At 37.5% G+C, this 19,373-nt stretch overlaps 1 protein-coding gene across 1 annotated transcript in view; it reads left to right on the plus strand.

Moving 5' to 3' along the window:
* Nucleotides 1-19,373, plus strand: part of VPS13D (vacuolar protein sorting 13 homolog D) — a 185,819-nt gene that overhangs the window by 17,109 nt on the left and 149,337 nt on the right. The window contains exons 12-24 of the mRNA XM_044995998.1: nt 356-566; nt 1,342-1,521; nt 2,243-2,373; nt 3,221-3,293; nt 4,184-4,354; nt 5,317-5,447; nt 5,917-6,049; nt 7,217-9,442; nt 9,951-10,102; nt 11,791-12,825; nt 14,692-14,782; nt 15,827-15,953; nt 17,394-17,574. Of these exons, the coding sequence (XP_044851933.1) occupies nt 356-566; nt 1,342-1,521; nt 2,243-2,373; nt 3,221-3,293; nt 4,184-4,354; nt 5,317-5,447; nt 5,917-6,049; nt 7,217-9,442; nt 9,951-10,102; nt 11,791-12,825; nt 14,692-14,782; nt 15,827-15,953; nt 17,394-17,574 (4,842 nt within the window). The remainder of the gene's footprint in view (nt 1-355; nt 567-1,341; nt 1,522-2,242; nt 2,374-3,220; nt 3,294-4,183; nt 4,355-5,316; nt 5,448-5,916; nt 6,050-7,216; nt 9,443-9,950; nt 10,103-11,790; nt 12,826-14,691; nt 14,783-15,826; nt 15,954-17,393; nt 17,575-19,373) is intronic.

A 19,373-nucleotide genomic window follows, 5' to 3' on the forward strand; every position in this document is an offset into this window, starting at 1 on the left:
GCATTACAAATGATTTTGGCAACTGTTAAGTTGATTGAGTCACTAAGAAAAATTAAGAAACCGATATGGATAAATCCAGAAATGTTAACTCATGCATATGCCTGTAAATACGCAGTAGCTAACGATGGTAATGATATGTTTACGGTGTATAAAACAAGATTCTGATGATAGTTCGTTTAGACAACACAGCAATGTATTTGACAAGTGAAACAGCATTGTATGGCATTTATGCTTAGGAATGTTCAGTAAATAGTAGATGGAATCATAGCAGGAAATAGTATTCTGTATTTTTAAGACAAAGTTTCTTTTCATTTATTTATCCTAATGTGTGTTTGATTTTGTTTATTTGGAACAGAGTGTTAAAGAGTCTTTGTCTGAGTCCCCTGGAGTTTCTCCTACTGCAGACTCTGAATGCAGCAGTAGCAGAGGGATGCTGCAGTATCTTCAGTCTTGGTTTCCTGGGTGGGGGGGCTGGTATGGATACGCTCAGCAAACATACGAAGGTGAACCTTTTGAGGGACTGCTACCAGAAACACAAGAACAGTGGAATCCAGAAGACATACTGGGTATGATAATATTTTATATCCAAATTATCACCTTAGGGAATGTGTATACTGGAGGAAAAAAAAGAAAAGTGTCAGTGAGTTTCAGAGCCCGAGTCCACTAACTTGGGCTTGTGCTATGGGGTTATAAACAGTAGTGTAAACTGCTTGAGTTGGATTCTGGACTCTAAAGCCCAATGAGGGGCATGGGTCTCAGAGGCTGGGATCCAACCCAAATGGGAACATCTATATTGCTATTTTTAGCCCTGTAGTGCAAGCTGCCAAAGTCAGTTGACCCAGGCTCTGAGGCTTCTTCTTTTTTTTTTTTTTTTCCACTGTAGATGTGCCCTCAGTTAAATACTTGTTAAAGATGAACTGAAATGATTTTTAAAATTCATATCATTAAAAGGAGAGAGATGTAGACTTAAAATTTCTAAATAAATATGTATAAAGGAGAAACATTTAAAAATATAATTTTCTTAATCATCAACTAAAACTAAATTAAAAGTTCTGTGGGTTTTTTGTTAGAGTTGATGAGATGGCTTATTTCTAAAGCAGCATAAAGATTGCGGCTGTCTGCACTGTTTTAATTGTTCATAGTGATAACTATTGCAGAAGCAGTATAGACTGCTGAGCTCTGATTGAGCAAGTAATAAGCTGTTGTCTACTTGTTCATTCCTCCCACCCCCGTAGTTAGGCCATCTTTGTCTTTCATCAAAAATGAAGTCTCAAGTTTTTGCTCACTAGCCGTCATTGTAGCTTGTTTGTTAAACTCACCTTGTTCTCCTTTTTAAATTAGGTGCTGATGAATTTTTTGATCCAGCTGCAGATGCCTCCAGTATGAACACATTTACAAAGAGAGATCATGTGTTTGCGAAATTAAATCTCCAGTTGCACGGTGGCACTGTCACCTTGTTGCATAAAGAGAAGAGGGCTCCCTGTATAGATGAAAGTGCTTTCATGCAGCTGGAATTTTCAGGTAACATATTTCAAATTTTGATAGTTGTCATACCTAAAATAGGACAAGAGCTTCTCCTGCTTTATAAACAATGCAGCCACTCATGACTGAGCTAATGTCATGGAACAGTACTGAAACAATTCAAGTTCAGATCTCACTTCCCTTGGTAAGCCTGTGTTTTGTTAGTTTATACATTTACCGCTTTAAATATTTTAGGATTGAAGTAGGTAATTGAGAGTGTGAATACGAATGTAACTTATTGAACTTTCATTTAAGTTTTATTATGTAGAGCGTGGTAATAAATCTTTTTACTTTGACATTTGAACAGTTTCACAGTAATGAAATTTTATAACTTGAATTTTTTTTCTGGTATTTAGTCCTGAGTTGAGATAATACATTTGTAGAAATAAATATGCAACAAATGCTGTTAGTAATCTATTCCAAAATGCATTTTTCAACATTTTGAGGCAAATATTTGCAGACACTTCTAATCACATTACTTGCAATAAATAAATAAATCCCCTTATATTACAACAGCTTTAATTCTTAAATTTGAAGAAACGCTTAGCAATGAGAAACTGATGGTTTAAAAGGCTGTCAGTGAAACATAACTGTCCAGTCTTAGCTCTTGTCTTGTTTCTTAGCTTGCTTATGAATGTCAGATGACACTTGTATCTCTCATGCATAAATACATTTATTTTCCCTAGAATGCAATATAGCCACTTATGTCTTTATTTTCCAGGTGTAAAGATCTTAGCAGAATCCCTTCCCCGCAGAAATTCTTCCCTTCTCACAGTTCAACTGGGTGGCCTTTTTCTGCGAGATTTAGCAACAGAAGGAACCATATTTCCTGTTCTTGTCTTCCCGAATCCTGTATGTAGGAGAATGCAATTACATCTTGACATAGTACTGTTGCCATTATAGGATTGATATTTAAATTAAAAAAAAGTAGCAAAACATGAATATAGAAATACTGATGTTAATCTTCATATGTATCTTAGTATGAAGCATTAACATCATAAGCACAGAAGAAAATCTATAAACTGGAAAATGTCTGAATGATGTTTGACTTTTTTTCTCTGCAAGGATACCCCATAGAGCTCTTCCCATTTTTTAATCTTTGGGACTGTTGTTCTGGATATTATTATTCAGAGCCAGTTATTGAACTGCTGCTTAGTTAGCTAGAGAGTTGTTTGTTCTTGCTTTATTTACCAACTCTCTCCCCCGCTGCCCCCTCGAAAAACCTTGGTTCCCATGGAAAACTTGCTTCAGTTTCATTTAGTTCTAGACCACAAACCTAGGATCCAGGAACTTTTCTTCTAGTATTGTCACTGAAGAATTGAAGTGTTTCTACCAGAGGTGGATGAAAGATTTGATTTTGCTTTAGCCTTGAAGACTTGAAGTCTATTAACTATAATTAGTAGAAATGTGATTTCCACTTGCAATTTTTATTCAGACATCAGCTTGTTGACTAAGAAGGATAGCTTTTCCTTCTTATATGCTGACATGCAAATTGTTTTCCTTTCTTTCATTATTGGTTATATGAAGAAAAAATACATGGTATAATGGCATTATAATAATAATTATAAATCACATTGCATTGTAAAATTGGCAACAAATATAATAAGGAAAAACACAACTTAAATTTGGGGTGTGTACATTAAATGGCTTATTTTTATGTTCAGTTTTATGGTCTTCAATTTTTTTTTGTTCTAATTAGCAAAAAGAGGTTGGCTGCGTCTCCTCCTTTGGTCTCCAAACTTCATCTGCAGAAATGACTAATCAGAGCACTGGTAATATTTTCATTTTTATATCTGATCTGAGCATGCAACCAGATTATGCATTTGAAAAACATATTAGTGAAATACTTAGGCTAAAAAATTTCAAACATTGATGCCTAACGTTAGGCTCCTGTTTCCATATTTAGGCTCTGAACTTGCATAGAGAAACTTGCAGGGTATCTTCCACGCTGGAGTCAATGGGGCTTTGCATGGGCTCAGAGATCCACCTTTGCAAAGCAAATTTGCAAGATTGGGTTGTTATGCACCTAAATAAATGGCCTGATTTTGATAAATTGAACTCAGTAGGAACTGCAGATACTCAGCATCTTTGAAAATGAGGTTGCTGCTTGAGTTAGGAACCTAACTTTAGGTACCCAGTTTTGAAAATTTTACTTGTTTAATTATAGACAAATACTAATTGCCATATTTGGGGTCAGGAAGGAATTTCCCCCTATGTCAGATTGGCAGAGACCTTAGGGGGTTTTCGCCTTCCTCTGCAGCACAGGGAATGGGTCACGTGCTGGTTTCAACTAGAGTGGATTGTCTGTAACTTGAAGTCTTTAAATCACGATTTGAGGACTTCACTAACTCAGCCAGAGGTTAGGGGTATATTACAGGAGTGGGCGGGTGAGGTTCTGGGGCCTGCGGTATCCAGGAGGTCAGAAAAGATGATCACGGTGGTCTCTTTTGACCTTTAAAGTCTACAAATGTTTATTTTTAAATTGAGCTGCTTTGGTTGTACCAACATGGGCATATCCATTGTAATTTAAAAATTTTAAATACTAAAGTATGAGTGATCATCAGATATTAACCACCCCCATGCAAACTAAAAAATTTTTATACCCTCCATACTGCTATTTTAGACAGAATTTCTTTTAGATTCTTTTGTTATCTTGATTCAGATGCAGACCCCGATGCACCAGTATTTGAGATGCTGTATGAGAGAAACCCAGCCCACAGCAATTTTGAGAGACGCCTGGAAGTCAGTACCAGACCTCTAAATATTATTTACAATCCACAAGCCATTAAGAAAGTAGCCGATTTCTTCTACAAGGGAAGGGTTCATACCTCAGGTTAACCTTTTTTGTTTTATACTTTTTTCATGTCCTATTTATTTTCTCAAATTTGATTGATTTCTCATATTTACTATGGTAAAGAAGCAATAAGAGTTTCTATTGTAAATTCAAATCAAGAAATAGTGCAGGGCTTCTCTTGATTTCTGAAGTAGAAAGGATATGCCTTCAGGATATCTCCCTACACTTCCACCTTTAATTTGCTACTATTGTAGCAATCTGTCCCTCTCTCAAGTCTATCGTTGCCACTCTTGGATTTGATCAGAGGGAATCTCTTCCTTTTTACAGTTGCTGTGTCTCTTCCGTAAGGATAGAGCTTCCCTGAACTAATCCTTGCTTGTCCTGGGGGCTTAAGACCTGAGCTTGAACTTTGTCAGCTGCTATTAGAACTTCAGCTCTGTATGTTTGCTTCTGAGGGCAGAAAGGGTGAGAATAAGGAGCAGTGAATGATTCTTTTTGAGTCCTTAGTGTTTGAATACTAATAGTTTGATAGCAGCAAGATATGGGACAGGCCTAGTATAGAAATAGTTTTCCTTCCTTTTCACAAGATCAGAATGTTCCTCAAGGGACATGGATACAATTAGGAAGGATTTTGGCTGCCTCATAGCCCTTCCTTAAATTCCCGTGAGTATATTTAGTCAGATTTTGTTCAGGAATTAAAATGGAAGGTGTGACCCGCCATGATGATCAGACAAGGATTTAAAAAAATCCTTTGTTTGCTTAAAAGCTCTGTTTTTGCCAAATAATCTTTTGTAATACAGTTAGTGTTATTGGGAATGGTCACTCCAGGCTATAGATGCAATTTTTGGCTGTCTGTTGTTACGTACTTTCCTGGAAAAAATAACAACTTAGTTTACATTTTTAACATTTTTATAAATCACAGTAAATAAATTCTCACTTCTTCCTGATTCAGCAATATGTGAACAAAATTATACATAGTTAGATTTGTATCTTTCATACAGGTTTTGGATATCAGTCTGAGCTAGAGCTGAGAGTGGCTGAAGCAGCTAGAAGACAGTATAACAAACTAAAAATGCAGACAAAAGCTGAAATCAGGCAAACGATTGATCGTTTACTAGTGGGAGATTTCATTGTAAGTTTTTTCTCAGAAATGTGTTTTTGTTTCCTTGCCCTTTTATATTAGTTCTGAAACATGGAAGGGATCCCCAAAGTTCCCCAAATTTCAAGTTCCCTTTGAAATCAATAGAAGCTGTTGGGTGTTGGTTTTTTTTTTTTTTTTAAATTCTCTCCAAGTATGTAGTAATCATCTCTCAGCTGCTCTCGGAAACTACTTTGCCCTTCCTGAAAATTGAAGGGTAACTGTATTAGTAATGTATATGTCATAAGTAGCTATTATAACGAGAAAAAATTAAAAGATCTTTTCTTTGAGAAGAAAATATTTGCGCTCTGATACTTTTTCATAAAACAGTGTCAAATGCATGTTATACTTATACAGATAACTTAGTATCAGTGGAGATTTGCTATTTGAACTTCATAATTTGGATAGGATTGACTCTTGCATTTGTTTTGCGAATGGGAGAAAAATATTATTTTATTTTCAGGAAAACAGCAAACGTTGGACAGTCTGCCTCGATATTTCCGCCCCTCAGGTGATCTTTCCTGATGACTTCAAATTTGTGGACCCGGTGTTAGTAGTATTGGACTTGGGAAGAATATTACTTACCAATTCTCAAGGTATGACCTGGAAATAAATTGTAGCTGTTTATATGTATAAGGTAGAAACACACTTTTTTCTACTCTAGCATTCTTCTATTTGCCTGGGCACACATACAGTTTTAGTAGTATTAACACCATATTTATTGGGGAAGGTTGGGAGAGGGTAAACTTTAGTCCAGGGCTGGCCTTACCTCTATAGGACCTAGTATGAAATCTGAAGTCTGCCTGTGGCAATTTACATCTGTAACCTGAGTTCCGGAGTCGACGGGGAACGCGTTCGGGGATCGATATATCGCGTCTCATCGATACCCGATACGGCGGGTAGTCTGGACGTACCCTTAATGTCTCCTCAGTGGAAAATAGTATGATGCTGATAAACTCTACAGTCCAGGGTAAAATCCTGATCCCACTGAAGTCATTGGGAGTTTTGCCAGGATTTCACCCTCAAGGTCCTTAGACATACCATTCTACCTCTTTCTAGCATATCGAAAAACCAATTTCTGCAAGGTCTTCACAGCTTTTTTTAGTAACTGCTACGTTATGGATTGAACTGGGCAAACTCTGAGTAAACTATTTTCACAACATCCATTTGGGTCCCTAGTAAGGTTTAAAGAGGAATTCGATTCTTTTGAGTGGCATGATTTTTCTCTCCTCTCATGCTGTGTTTAAATCACACAGAAACAAAAGTGGAAATTGCAAGATTAGTCTTTTACTGATTCTCTTCTATTGGCAGTAAAGTTGATTAGACACAAGGGTTGATCCCATTGAAGTCAATTTAGTCTGAATAATCTCACTTCAGTGGCCTTTGAATCAGGCCCAAAGTGTTGTCAAATGCATCACATCAACATAGGAAAAAATATTTTCCTCTAATCTCCTTCAGTAATAGTAATAATATATTTTAATAATAGATTAACAAAAATTCACAAGTGTAATTTTTAAAATTGTTTTTTAAAAATATGTCTGTCACTTTTGTACCACGTGCAAGAAATATAGTGGTTACTTTTCTTTTTGCGTTCTTACTGTTATCAAATCTAGTGATAAGAGATTGGGGACTACATGAGTATTGCACGTGACAATTTCTTGACCATTGTGTAAAATCAAAACATACAACAAGGTCAATATTTTAGAAGTATCCAAAGGAAAAGAATGTATGATTTTGATGAGTCCCTCCTTTTTAATCTACAGATGAGTCTAAAAAGAAGAGTGCAGGTGGTTTGTCATCAGAGGCCAATGAACTGAGTGATGATGAATATAAAACACCTCTTGCAACTCCTCCCAATACCCCACCTTCTGAGGCCAGCACAAGTAGTGGAATCAAAACATCTGAATTGACTGGAGGAGAAATCAGTGAAGAACAACTACAGGCACACTTAATGAGTAAAAAAATGTATGAGAGATACACGTTGTCATTTATGGATCTTCAGATCATGGTTGGACGAGTGAAAGATAACTGGAAACATGTTCAGGATAGCGATGTGGGTCCAACTCACGTGGTAGAAAAATTCAATGTTCATTTGCAGTTGGAGCGCAGATTGGTATACACATCTGATCCAAAATACCCAGGAGCTGTCCTATCTGGGAATTTACCAGACTTGAAAATACATATCAATGAGGATAAAATATCAGCTCTGAAGAATTGTTTTGCAAGGCTGAGTACATCTGAAACTAAGTCCCCAGATGCTTTACACATAGGGAAAGAGAAGATTTTCACAGAAGTCGATCAGCGTGGAAGTTTGCATGATTCTGTAATGAATTTAACACAGAGTGTTATGATGGTTGAACAACATACTAGAGAGGTTCTTGTAGAGTCTCAACTTCTTCTAGCTGAATTTAAAGTTAACTGTATGCAGCTGGGTGTTGAAAGCAATGGGCGATATATCTCTGTACTCAAGGTTTTTGGCACCAATGCCCATTTTGTGAAGAGGCCTTATGATGCAGAAGTGTCACTAACTGTTCATGGCTTATTACTGGTTGACACTATGCAAACATATGGCTCTGATTTTGATCTTTTGATGGCTTCTCACAAGAATCTTAGTTTTGATGTTCCGACAGGAAGACTTCAAGATAGTAGGGCACAGTCTCCTATTTATGGACCAAATGAAGCCTGTCCAATTGATGTGGCCAGTTTGACAAAGAAATGTGCAGCAGCCTCAAATATTTCATCTGGTAATTATGCAAAAGATCAAGAATCTTTAATTAAACTGGAATATCAATTTGTGAGTGCAGAATGCCCATCAATGAATTTGGACAGCACGCTCCAAGTGATATCTGTGCAGGTGAACAACTTGGATATCATTCTTAACCCAGAGACAATTGTTGAGCTGATCGGGTTTCTCCAGAAATCCTTCCCAAAGGAAAAAGAAGAGTCTAGCCCTCAACCTTTAATGACTGACTTGGAAAGAAATTTCAGGGAGCAGGAAACCTTTCAGTCTACTCATGCACGAAATATAGAAGTAGCAGTGGACATTCACTGGTTAAATATACTCCTCCTTAGGACAGTTGGAATGGCAAATGGAGAAAAATATGGCAGAAAAATTGCAACAGCGAGCATTGGTGGCACCAAAGTTAATGTCTCCATGTGTAACAAGTTGGATGTAAATGGCTCTCTTGGCTGCTTGCACCTTATGGATCTGACACAAGATAACGTTAAGAACCAGTATGTTGTCAGCATAGGGAATACAGTAAGGTATGAAAATCTCATCAATGATATTGGCTACTTTGAATCTCTATTTGTCAGGCTTCATGAGGAAAGTAGCCTCCCCGATGCTTTAAGCTTCAATTTTGTAGAGCAGTCAAGAGAAGAATGCTCCCTGAACCTCAAAATGGCTTCTTTACATTATAACCACTCAGCTAAATTTCTGAAAGAACTAACTTTATCCATGGATGAATTGGAAGAGAATTTCTGCAGCATGCTGAAGACAGCAGCAACAAAAGTTACCTCTGTCCTGGCAACTAAAACTGCTGAATACAGTGAAATGGTTTCTCTGTTTGATACAACACCACGATCAAGAGACCCTTTCAATTTAGAAGATAATGAAGAAGATGGGTTTGGACCATCAACTCTCAAAACTGATACCATTAAGCTTATCTTAAATGTAAATGTTGAGTCACCAATTGTATCAATACCTCGCAAGCCAGGTAGCCCTGAACTGCTTGTAGGACATCTAGGACAAATATCTATTCAGAATTTTGTGCCAGGAGAAGATGAGTCTAGAAGTGACAGACTGCAAGTTGAAATTAAAGATATTAAAATGTATTCTTTAAATAGCAACCAGTTTATGGTCAGGAGAGAGTCTGCAAGTGAGATGACTCAGGGGTTACACCCTCCTTCAAGTACTCCCAGTGTTACTAGCCAGGAGGAAGCCAACTTTACTCGTCATGATTTTTTTGAATCATTACATAAAGGTCATGGTAAGTAACATGAAAAACTCTGGCTTCTTTCTTTTGACTAGCAAGTAGCGTTTAAAACCTGAGTGTATTTAAATAAATATCTGTTTAAAAAGAGGCTCTTCATAAAATGTGCTGCTTGGGAATTTAACTACAATGTGGACAAATTCACATTTATTTGTATCCAGGTTTTGCACTCCTAATCTGAAAACTGAATAGTTGCCTCCATGCACAGCTTTGCTAAAATATGATCAGAACTACAATTTAAAAAGAAAAAAGTTTTTAGAGCAACCGAAAGATTCAGAATTAGATCAGCAAAAGCAGACTTACGATGTCCTTTCTGGGCTGTACTTATTCAGTCCCATATCAAAAAAGAGCCAGTTTCAGTCTCCAGGTAATAATATATTCCATGGTGATGTAATTTTTGCCTTTATTTTAATTTGACAGTTACGTTTCAGTATGATGTGATTTAGTATTTAATACTGTAGATGTTGGGAATAAAAATGTAAGTATGTATATCTTTTAATAACAGCTTTCCACATTCTGAACAACACCACTATCCAGTTTAAATTGGAAAAGATCCCAATAAACAGAGATTTAGATTTGACGTTCCCTTTGAGTGATGAAGACGTTGGAATATCAAGCATTATGAGAATCGAGGGGAAATTTGTCAACCCTCTTCAGGTATAATAATTTAATATTTACCTGTATTAATATAGATGTTTTACTTCACAGTTGAATATAGCCATTTTTTTTAATTAAAAAGCCTTTTTTGACAATCTAGAAGAATAATGTCAGGGACAGGTTTGTTTAGGGAACTGGAAAATGGAATATAGAATTCTACCTCTATTGCCAGTTCAAATCTAACCCAGGGCCATGTTGTCCAGAAGTTAGTACCATAAGACATTTTGGTAGTCTGCTTGAAATGAGTTGATGGTCTTTCATTCCTAGTCATCCTCTGTCCACAGCACCAAGAACCCGCACTACCATTATCCTAATTGGCATGCTTGTTAGGAATCTCAACAAAGATCAAGGATTCAATAATGTAACAGGGTTCATGTCCTGCCTCTCTTCCTGGGGCCTGCTTGCTACCCCCAATAAGCCTCAGAGAGGCTTCAGGGTTGTGCAACACCTGTGTCTTTATTTACTTATCTGAAGAAGTGGGTATTCACCCACGAAAGCTCATGCTGCAAAACGTCTGTTAGTCTATTAGGTGCCACAGGATTCTTTGCTGCTTCTACAGAACCAGACTAACACGGCTACCCCTCTGATACTATTTACTTAGACAGACACTGGTGGTGGGATAACTATCTACAAGCTTTACAGGATTAGTCACATCCTTTACTGGCAGAGTCAGCCTTCAGCTAGGAGGCCTCCAGTTCCCTCCCTGACTGACTTCTCCCTGGCTGCCCCCCTGCCTTCTGGCTCCCTCCCAGCCTCTATAGCCCTTGGCTTGTCAGGCCAGCAGTTGTTGCCAATCCTCAGGCCGGCATCAGGCCTTTTCCATCAGCCCCAATCTGTTTCTCCTGATTGGAGCTGACTGGGCAGGGGCTAATTAGGTGCTTTTGCATCAGCACTCTGCTACAGACAACAATAGAAAGTTGGCTTTCCTCTCATCCCAGAAGTGTTTCCTCAAGGTCAAGTTGTTTGGGCTGGTGTTGGGAAGCTTATACTGTTTCTGCCCATGCTGTACTTGTTCTGTCGATAAGCAGAAGAATTAACTCTTCAGCGCTATCATTCTGGTAACTTTCACAAGCATTAATTTAAGAAAATCCAATTCCTGCAAAAACTATGGCATGAAGTGGCATTTAGAAGATCAAATTGTTTCTGTAATTGAACACAAAGTTATCATTGATCAAAAAATTGTATTTTTCTCTTTGGGATTGAATCCCCTGATTTTGAGTTTGATGTTCCCAACACAAGCTTTATGCTACTGGAGATGTTGAAATCTTGAATTTGTGGAACTGTTCAATTTGTGTACCAGTTTCTGCCTGTGACATTGATTAGTTGTTGTGGAAATTATGATGGTGTGACACGGAGGATTATGACTTCATGTGAAGAAAGAGCTGTAGAACAGATGAAATGTTAAGAATTTAAATGCCTTTTTCATGTGAATGTTCTTAAAAATCAAGTAACGGTGGTGGAGGTGGTGAATGGAGGGAAGCAAAGTAGATACACCTAAGCAGTATTGATTCTGAGTAGAATGTTTTTCAAGATTTGCTACATGATGTTTTCAGAACTTTAATGCAAGTTGATTGTTGAAACAATGATATTTTAACATTAAGAAAATGTGGAGATGTTTTTTACACATTTGCTGAGCTTGGAAAATATTAATAGATACTAGACTTATGACTGTTTGTTTTTAAATGCAGGTGGTGTTAGCAAAACATGTATATGAGCAAGTTTTGCAAACCCTCGACAATTTAATTTACAATGAAGATTTGAATAAATTTGCATCCAGTTCTACATCTTCAACTTGTCCTAGTTCTCCTTCTGTATCGCTTCGCAGTGTGGGCTCAGAGTTCTCGAATGAACGGAAGGAGAATGGATTGTTCAGCCATTCCAGCTTTTCTGCTGTTCCAAACAAGTCAATGCCTGTTAGGGAAACAAAATCTTTTACCCAGATTCAAGCAAACTTTCGTATTTCAGAACTCCAGGTTCAATTATGTGGAGATCTTACACTTGGAGCACAAGGTCTGGTCAGCTTGAAGTTTCAGGATTTTGATGTTGAATTCACTAAGGATCATCCGCATACTTTATCCGTTCAGATTACCTTGCGTTCTTTGCTGATGGAAGACCTGTTGGAAAAAAGTCCAGACTCTATGCATAAGAACCTCATGGTGTCCCGTGGAGCACCCAAACCATCCAGTTTAGCGCACAAGGAATATCTTTCCCAATCTTGCCCTTCAATATCCCATGTGGAGTATCCAGACATGCCACGTTCCCTCCCCTCCCACATGGAAGAAGCACCAAATGTCTTTCAGTTGTACCAAAGACCAACTTGTGCCTCCCGTAAAGCACACACAGAAGATGCTGACTCTGAGTATCCTTTGACTCCCCCACCTTCTCCGACATTAAACAAATCCAAGGTGCCTTCTGGAAAAAATAACTTTGATGATTCATTGGTTCATATCAATATATTCCTAGTGGACAAGAAACATTCTGAATTTTCTTCTCGCTATAACAAAATTAACCGTAGTGTGGATGTTGACTTCAACTGTCTAGACGTTTTAATAACTTTGCAAACCTGGGTGGTGATATTGGATTTTTTTGGGATTGGATCCACTGCTGATAACCATGCTATGAAGCTGCAGCCTGAGGATATTCAGCAGATGGTGAAGTCGGAAGCAAGTATCTTATCAACTTCTGAAGTTCAGGATCCTGTAAACACCAAGCTGAACCTTAAGGTACTAGAAATACAGATGCTGGACGTTGACCACGTTTGTCTCCATAACACATTGCTTTATGCAAATTTTAGTTGTATTTTAATTCAAGTTAACATTTTATATTTACAGCGGAGATCATTCATATGTATCCTACGCACAATATATATAAAACTTATGTGGTAACTCCCAATTATACAAAAGTCTTTGGAAGGAAATACAAAATCTTTGCAAAATAGGGGATTAATCATAATGAATTTGCATTTTATGTCAATTTTAGGGTAAGGGAACAGATTTGATTGTTAGAGAAAAGAGTTTTGGATATCCAGTGTTTGGAACACTGGAGTTTGCCTGTTCTGTGGTAATCGGAGTAAGAGAGACTGCCAACTACTCTGTAGTAGGAGAGTAGTCAGAGCCCCAATCCTACTCTCACCTCTGCAAGCCTTATGGGACACATCAGGAAGGCTTCCTACTCCCTGCTAACCTTATCTGGCTGACTGGACCCCCAATAACTCATCACCCCCAGCCATCCCAGATAGCTGCTTATGCTCAGCAGAATTTGATGAACACCTAAATAGGGTCATCCGCCCGTGTCACGGATGAACAAGCCTCATAAGGCCTCTGGGGAGAGGTTGGCTTTGTTGGGTCCCCAAAGAGCATCTCGAGAGTCACTGATGGCACCATGACCCCCTTGAGGCTTGTATGTTCCACTCAAGTGGGCAGGTTTGAGGGCCCCTGCCAAGCCTCAGGACGCTTGCCTGGGTTACGAATTAAGAAGGCCCCAATGAGTCTCCTAAAAATGTGTGAAGGATGAGTGTTTGGGACACCTCTGAAGAATCCTCCTAAGGAAGATTGGGGGTTAAGCAATGGTCCTCAAGGCTTAGTGGCGCCTACAATCCTAGAGCTAATGTGGGTGGTTGATTGAAAATCTTAAGATCCCTAAGGTGCAGCAGGTGCTCAACCAGCTCCCTAAGACTTGCACTCAATGGGAGTTGAGGCCCCCAATGATTCTCATAAGACTAATCAGGTGGTGGTTGCACCCATCTAGGTCCCAAAGGCCCCTGTCAAAATTGGGGCTTCATTATGCTAGGTACTGTATAGGACACATAGGAATACAGTTCTTTCTCCAGGGTTCTTGCAGTCTAATTGTGACAAGGCACAAACATTAAGAGAGAAGGGGAAGGAGGACGAAGGTAATCATAATATATTCTTGTGGTTACATAGGATAACTGAGTGTACAACTTGAGGAGTTCCAAATCATTTGAATGTTTGTTTTTTTAATGTAAATAAATGTCTACTAAAAAAGATGACACCCACGTTCCAACCTACCCATTGTTAGTGGTTTGATTTCATTTAGGAGTTATAGTAGAAATGTGTCTTGAAAAGGCATATGGAGCAGGATAGGGTAGTGGACTTAGAGACTAGTTCAGTTGGACGTTCCACATATATTGGGTACTTGGAGGAAAGTGCAAAGGCAGCTGTGGGAGAAATGGAAAAATGGGTGGTTCAGACTGTTATTGGAAGAGTGGACAATGCAGCAAGAGACTAGCAGATGTGGAAGGATGGGCAGAGTTGTGAAGAACCTTGAGAGTAAGGACAAAAACCTTGAACTTTATGCAATGGAGAAATGAATGACGATGAGGGATTCCAGAAAGGGGGCTCAGATCATCAGAAAGGCAGGCAAGGAAGATAGTCTCGTTGTGTGGAGACTGTGAAGGGGATGATATGGGTGTTAAAGGGAAATGTTCTCACTCTTAAAATTGAGTTTTTGTTTTCAATAACAGAGAGAAAGAGGGCCTTTGCCTCCCCCTTCTTTAGATCAGTTCAAAGTTGGTTCCAGTTATGTGATCATATTACATACTACTAATCTGTTTCTTTTTGCTTGACCAGGTTCATTCCCTATCCTTAGTGTTGAATCAGACGACCAGTGAGCTAGCTAAAGCTAATGTGTCAAAACTTGTCACATATCTGGAAATGATTGGTGAGTATAGGTGGTAGTTAACATTTTAAAAAAATGCATACAATTTAGAATGAGAGAAATCACTGCATTGGAATAGTGTCTTGTACTGGTTTTCCTTTACTGGGAGCTTGTTTTTGCTTCTCAGATCAGGCAAATTTTAATGCAGACTTTAGTGGTTAACTGGTATTGATTAAATCACTGCATCAGGTAGCTCGCAGTGTGTTTTCACACATGACTTGACCTGTGTCACAGGGTGTTCCCTGCAAACACTGAAATAGGAATACCTTCTTAAGAGTGAAAACTACAGGGCTTACTGTTTCAAATCAAGGGCTTTAGAGATTAAGTAACTCCCCGTAGTTGGAGGTTCCAGAAGTGTATAGAACCAGTTCATTTCCTGTAAATGACAATTTATATCCTGCCAGTCTAGTTTTTATAAATGAAAGATGGTTGTGCACAACTATTCTGTTTAAACAGTCTTGCGGCCATTCTTTTCCAGTCTTCTAAATTAACCTCATCCAGACATGTGTGTTGTCATATTTTAAAGTTAATTTCCAGCATGTTGTGCATAATAGGGTGCTAGGTTTGGAGGATTAATCTCACAGCAACCTCTTTTTGGAACTTTTGCATCACTTGTAGCATGCTGAACGCTTAATTCTTGGTGCTGAGATCAGCTAGGATCTAAATCTGTTTAGTTTTTGAAACCTTTTTTGTTCTGTTTTATAAAAAGTGACACTGATTTTTGTTTAGTTTTCAGAATGTATACATCTCAATTTTTAGGCATGGGGTTGAAATTTAATGATTAGACTACATATGCAAACCTTATTTTTGGCAACATAAATTGTTTAGATTAGTACAACCTTTTTATTTTACTTGTAGGAGTGATTTGCTTTGATTTTTGGAATGTGAGATTTTTGTGTTTTCCCATCTCTTGTTCAATAGTCTGTTAAAGGTCTAGGTTATCCTAGGTAAGCCCGTTGTACAGTAACAAGGGATTTACTACAGAAAGTTATTTAATATTAATATTCTCAAAGGTGGATAATAAATAGTCTTTCTTTTGTTTTGTAGATGGAGATTTAGCCCTACAGGGAAGTATTGGAAGCCTGTCCCTAAGTGATCTTACCTCTCATGGAGAGCTTTACAGAGAACGTTTCACGACAAGTGGTGAAGAGGCACTCATTTTCCAAACTTACAAGTATGAAATGGAACATTTTCTTGTTGCACAATGTTTAGCAGGTTATTAAAACAAAATATCAGAAAGCATTAGAATGTTCAGCTTATAAAGTGCTCTATCTTGAAAGCCTGTGATGTTAAAAATTTACTCTTGTATTTGTTATAAACTCTTTTTAGGGGTTTGACTGGTAATTTTAATTGATGTTGGGTATCTGTCAACACACAGCAGGGAAGAAATTATTTTAAAATGTTGCTTATGGTTCTGTCAAGAGTGATTTGAAAAACAAAAAAGTTTGACCTTTCCCTAAATAAAATAGCACTTGTTTTTTTAAACTGAACAGTTTTATGTCATTTGATACAGCTAATGTTAAACAAAGATTTTATTATTATTAGAGCAAAAGTTAACTTTTAAACTTTAGAAAGCAGCATGTTGTGTAGATAAACACACTAGACCCCATCATGAGTTCTTTACAAAGACAAAGCTCCCATTGACATATTGGGCAAAATTCTCATTTTAAGGAGCTCTCATCAGACCCATGAAAAGTATATACAGGCAACCCTATGGTCCTCTTTAGGTTTAGCCTAGAGCTGTGTATGTGGTGTCCTCTAAAGGATGGAATATTTTTGTAGTGGCAGGCTACAGAGCATATATAAATGAAGAAGTGAGAAGGGAAGATATGTGGGAGCGGTGAGGGGACCTCCTTCAGTGTCACAATTCCAGCAGCCCTTGACCCTTCAGGGGGATCAACTAGTGTTATGATAAAAATCTGAACTATTCTAATCACATTTGGGTTTTTGTGTGTCCTCAAAACTTCCCATTCATTATAAATTATACCTCTGGTACCATTTGTGAACTGCAACTGATCTCACTTACATTTTAGACTTAGGCTTTTTCAACATTATGTACTTCCTAAAGCTTTTTGTGCTCAGTGTAAATGCCATTTTGTGCTATCTTTTCTTCATATTCTGTCATTAGAAAATGAGTAGATTTAAAAATTGTTCAGACAGCATTCAGATTAACTTAAATCAACAGTACACATTGAAATTCAGAGTTGAATGTTCTTCTCTTTTTTTTACCATCACTTATGACCTAAGTATTGTAATACATAGTACAGTAGTTGAGAGATAAAATATCACGGTTCTGGATATCTGGATATATGACCTACTAAGTTAAAGATAAAGTAGCAGTCAAAACTCAGAATTTCATTTTTTTTCTGCTAGCTTAATTTAATCACAGTGGTATTTATACATGCGTGGATTTAATTAAGAATTTGTTCTTTCAAATTGTGCTCTAAGTTCAGTTTTTAATTGTGCAAGTGTAAGGTACTGTTAAAGTTAAAATTGTCACTTTTCAATGAAACAGAATTTGCAAATGTTGCTGCTCAATTGTGAGTGAATTTAAAAATGTAGTTGTTTTTAAATTTTTTTTTATTATCTTCAATATTTTATTTTTTTATCACAGATATGGGCGACCTGACCCTTTGCTACAAAGAGAATGTGATATTCGTGTCAGCTTGCGGATGGCATCAGTTCAGTATGTGCATACTCAGCGCTTTCAGGCGGAGGTGGTGTCTTTCATCCAACATTTCACTCAGCTTCAGGATGTCCTAGGGCGCCAGAGAGCAGCAATTGAAGGACAAACGGTATGTTGTTGTGGTTTTTTTTTTTTTTAACATTTCTTTCTACAGTGTAGACATTCCTGACCGTTGAAATACGGCATGCACTTTGTTTTACCACATTATCTCATAGTATCTTGAGAAGTATTAGGCTGTAATGAGGTTTGATTTCCCAGTATTGCAGGAGATGCATAACACTGTTAACATTAAATGTGATGAAGGATCTTATTTACTGGAAACCATTTCTGATTTTTTTTCCCCTCAAAATTACATTTTAAATGGGCATGTCACAGTGTACATTAGTCAGGCATGTCAGTGTATACTAATCCCTGTGATATGATGGCATATAACCTTTTGAAATCTTGACCCATGTTATATGACTGGGGCCAAGAAATGAAGATCAGTCAGTCTGCTACCAGCTATCCTGTGGGTCACACCTGTATACTCCAGGGAGGGATAGCTCAGTGGTTTGAGCATTGGCCTGCTAAACCCAGGGTTGTGACTTCAATTTTTCAGGGGGCCGTTTGGGGAACTGGGGTAAAAATCTGGGGATTGGTCCTGCTTTGAGCAGGGGGTTGGACTAGATGACCTCCTGAGGTCCCTTCCAACCCTAATATTCTGTGATTATGATAAATAAAATCATCGATCTCATGTGGAAGTTCTAATTGGTGAATTTATCAGGAAGATGTATCCCAGCTTTTCAGGGGAATGGATTTGATGGTCTAATTGATCTTTTTAGTTTGTAACATATGAAATCCTAAATTGTTCTCACTCTGACAATGAAAGTTAATCCTTACTCTATCTGGGTCTTATTTACTAGGTAACTGAATATTATTTTAGCAATATACATATTTTTTCAGAAATGTAATGGACTAATACTCTGAAAATATACAAACATCTTGGAATTCTATTGGAAGAAACAGCCATTTTCATAGCACATCTTCTTTTGATTATGACAAATACATGAGAATTTTGGATTTTGTATAAAGAATTTCTCATGGCTTCTTATTTGGCACATTTATACATGTATTTGTGGAGCTTATTTGTGTCAGGAAATGAAGAGAGATTACATATGGTTAATTTGTTTTTCACTGGCCTCTGGGAGGAAGGGAATTGATTTATATTGTCGCTTTTGTCTGACTGTAAGGGTAAGCTCTGAAGGTGAAACATTAAATGCTGGCTCAAATTCCCTGTTTTCTGAATTTAGATTGGTACTTCTCTGTGTTGCAAAGAATGCCTTATTCTTTCTGGAATCCTTAATCCTAGTTGGTTTAATTAGGCTGATTTGAAGTAGATGTAAAAACTCTCTTTCATTTGCTGATCAAATTTCAGCCTAATCTGTTTTCACTAATAAAGAGCTGATGAAAAGTGTTGTCAGCTGTAATGATTTACAGATGTGATTATTTACTTCCTTTCAATCTGGGATGACTGTAAACAACAATTTGTAGGTAAACTGAAGTTTAGATTTTTTTTTTATATAGTTCAATTTTACTTCAGTGTACCATATTAATACATACTTGAGTTTGGCTGGGACAGTAAAATGTTTTATGCTTTACTCTTCTTGTCTTCCACATGACTTCTGGCTTGTTTTCACAGTGTTTGTCGCAGCCCTTTCTTTCCAAACCAGTCATGTGTTTCTCTATAGTTTAAACAAGAATTCACTATTGTAGGTTGGGAGAAAATTTAGAATTTCTCAGATTTCTGTCCATCTAGATTTAGTTATTTGGATTTAAATTAATATAAATATCAGCTATCATCAGCATTTGTCAGTAAATTAGCCAATTTTTAATTGGAATGCCTCTGAATGTATTTTAATAATACAATGG

The sequence above is a fragment of the Mauremys mutica genome, chromosome 21 (assembly GCF_020497125.1).
Source record: "Mauremys mutica isolate MM-2020 ecotype Southern chromosome 21, ASM2049712v1, whole genome shotgun sequence".
NCBI lineage: Eukaryota > Metazoa > Chordata > Testudines > Geoemydidae > Mauremys > Mauremys mutica.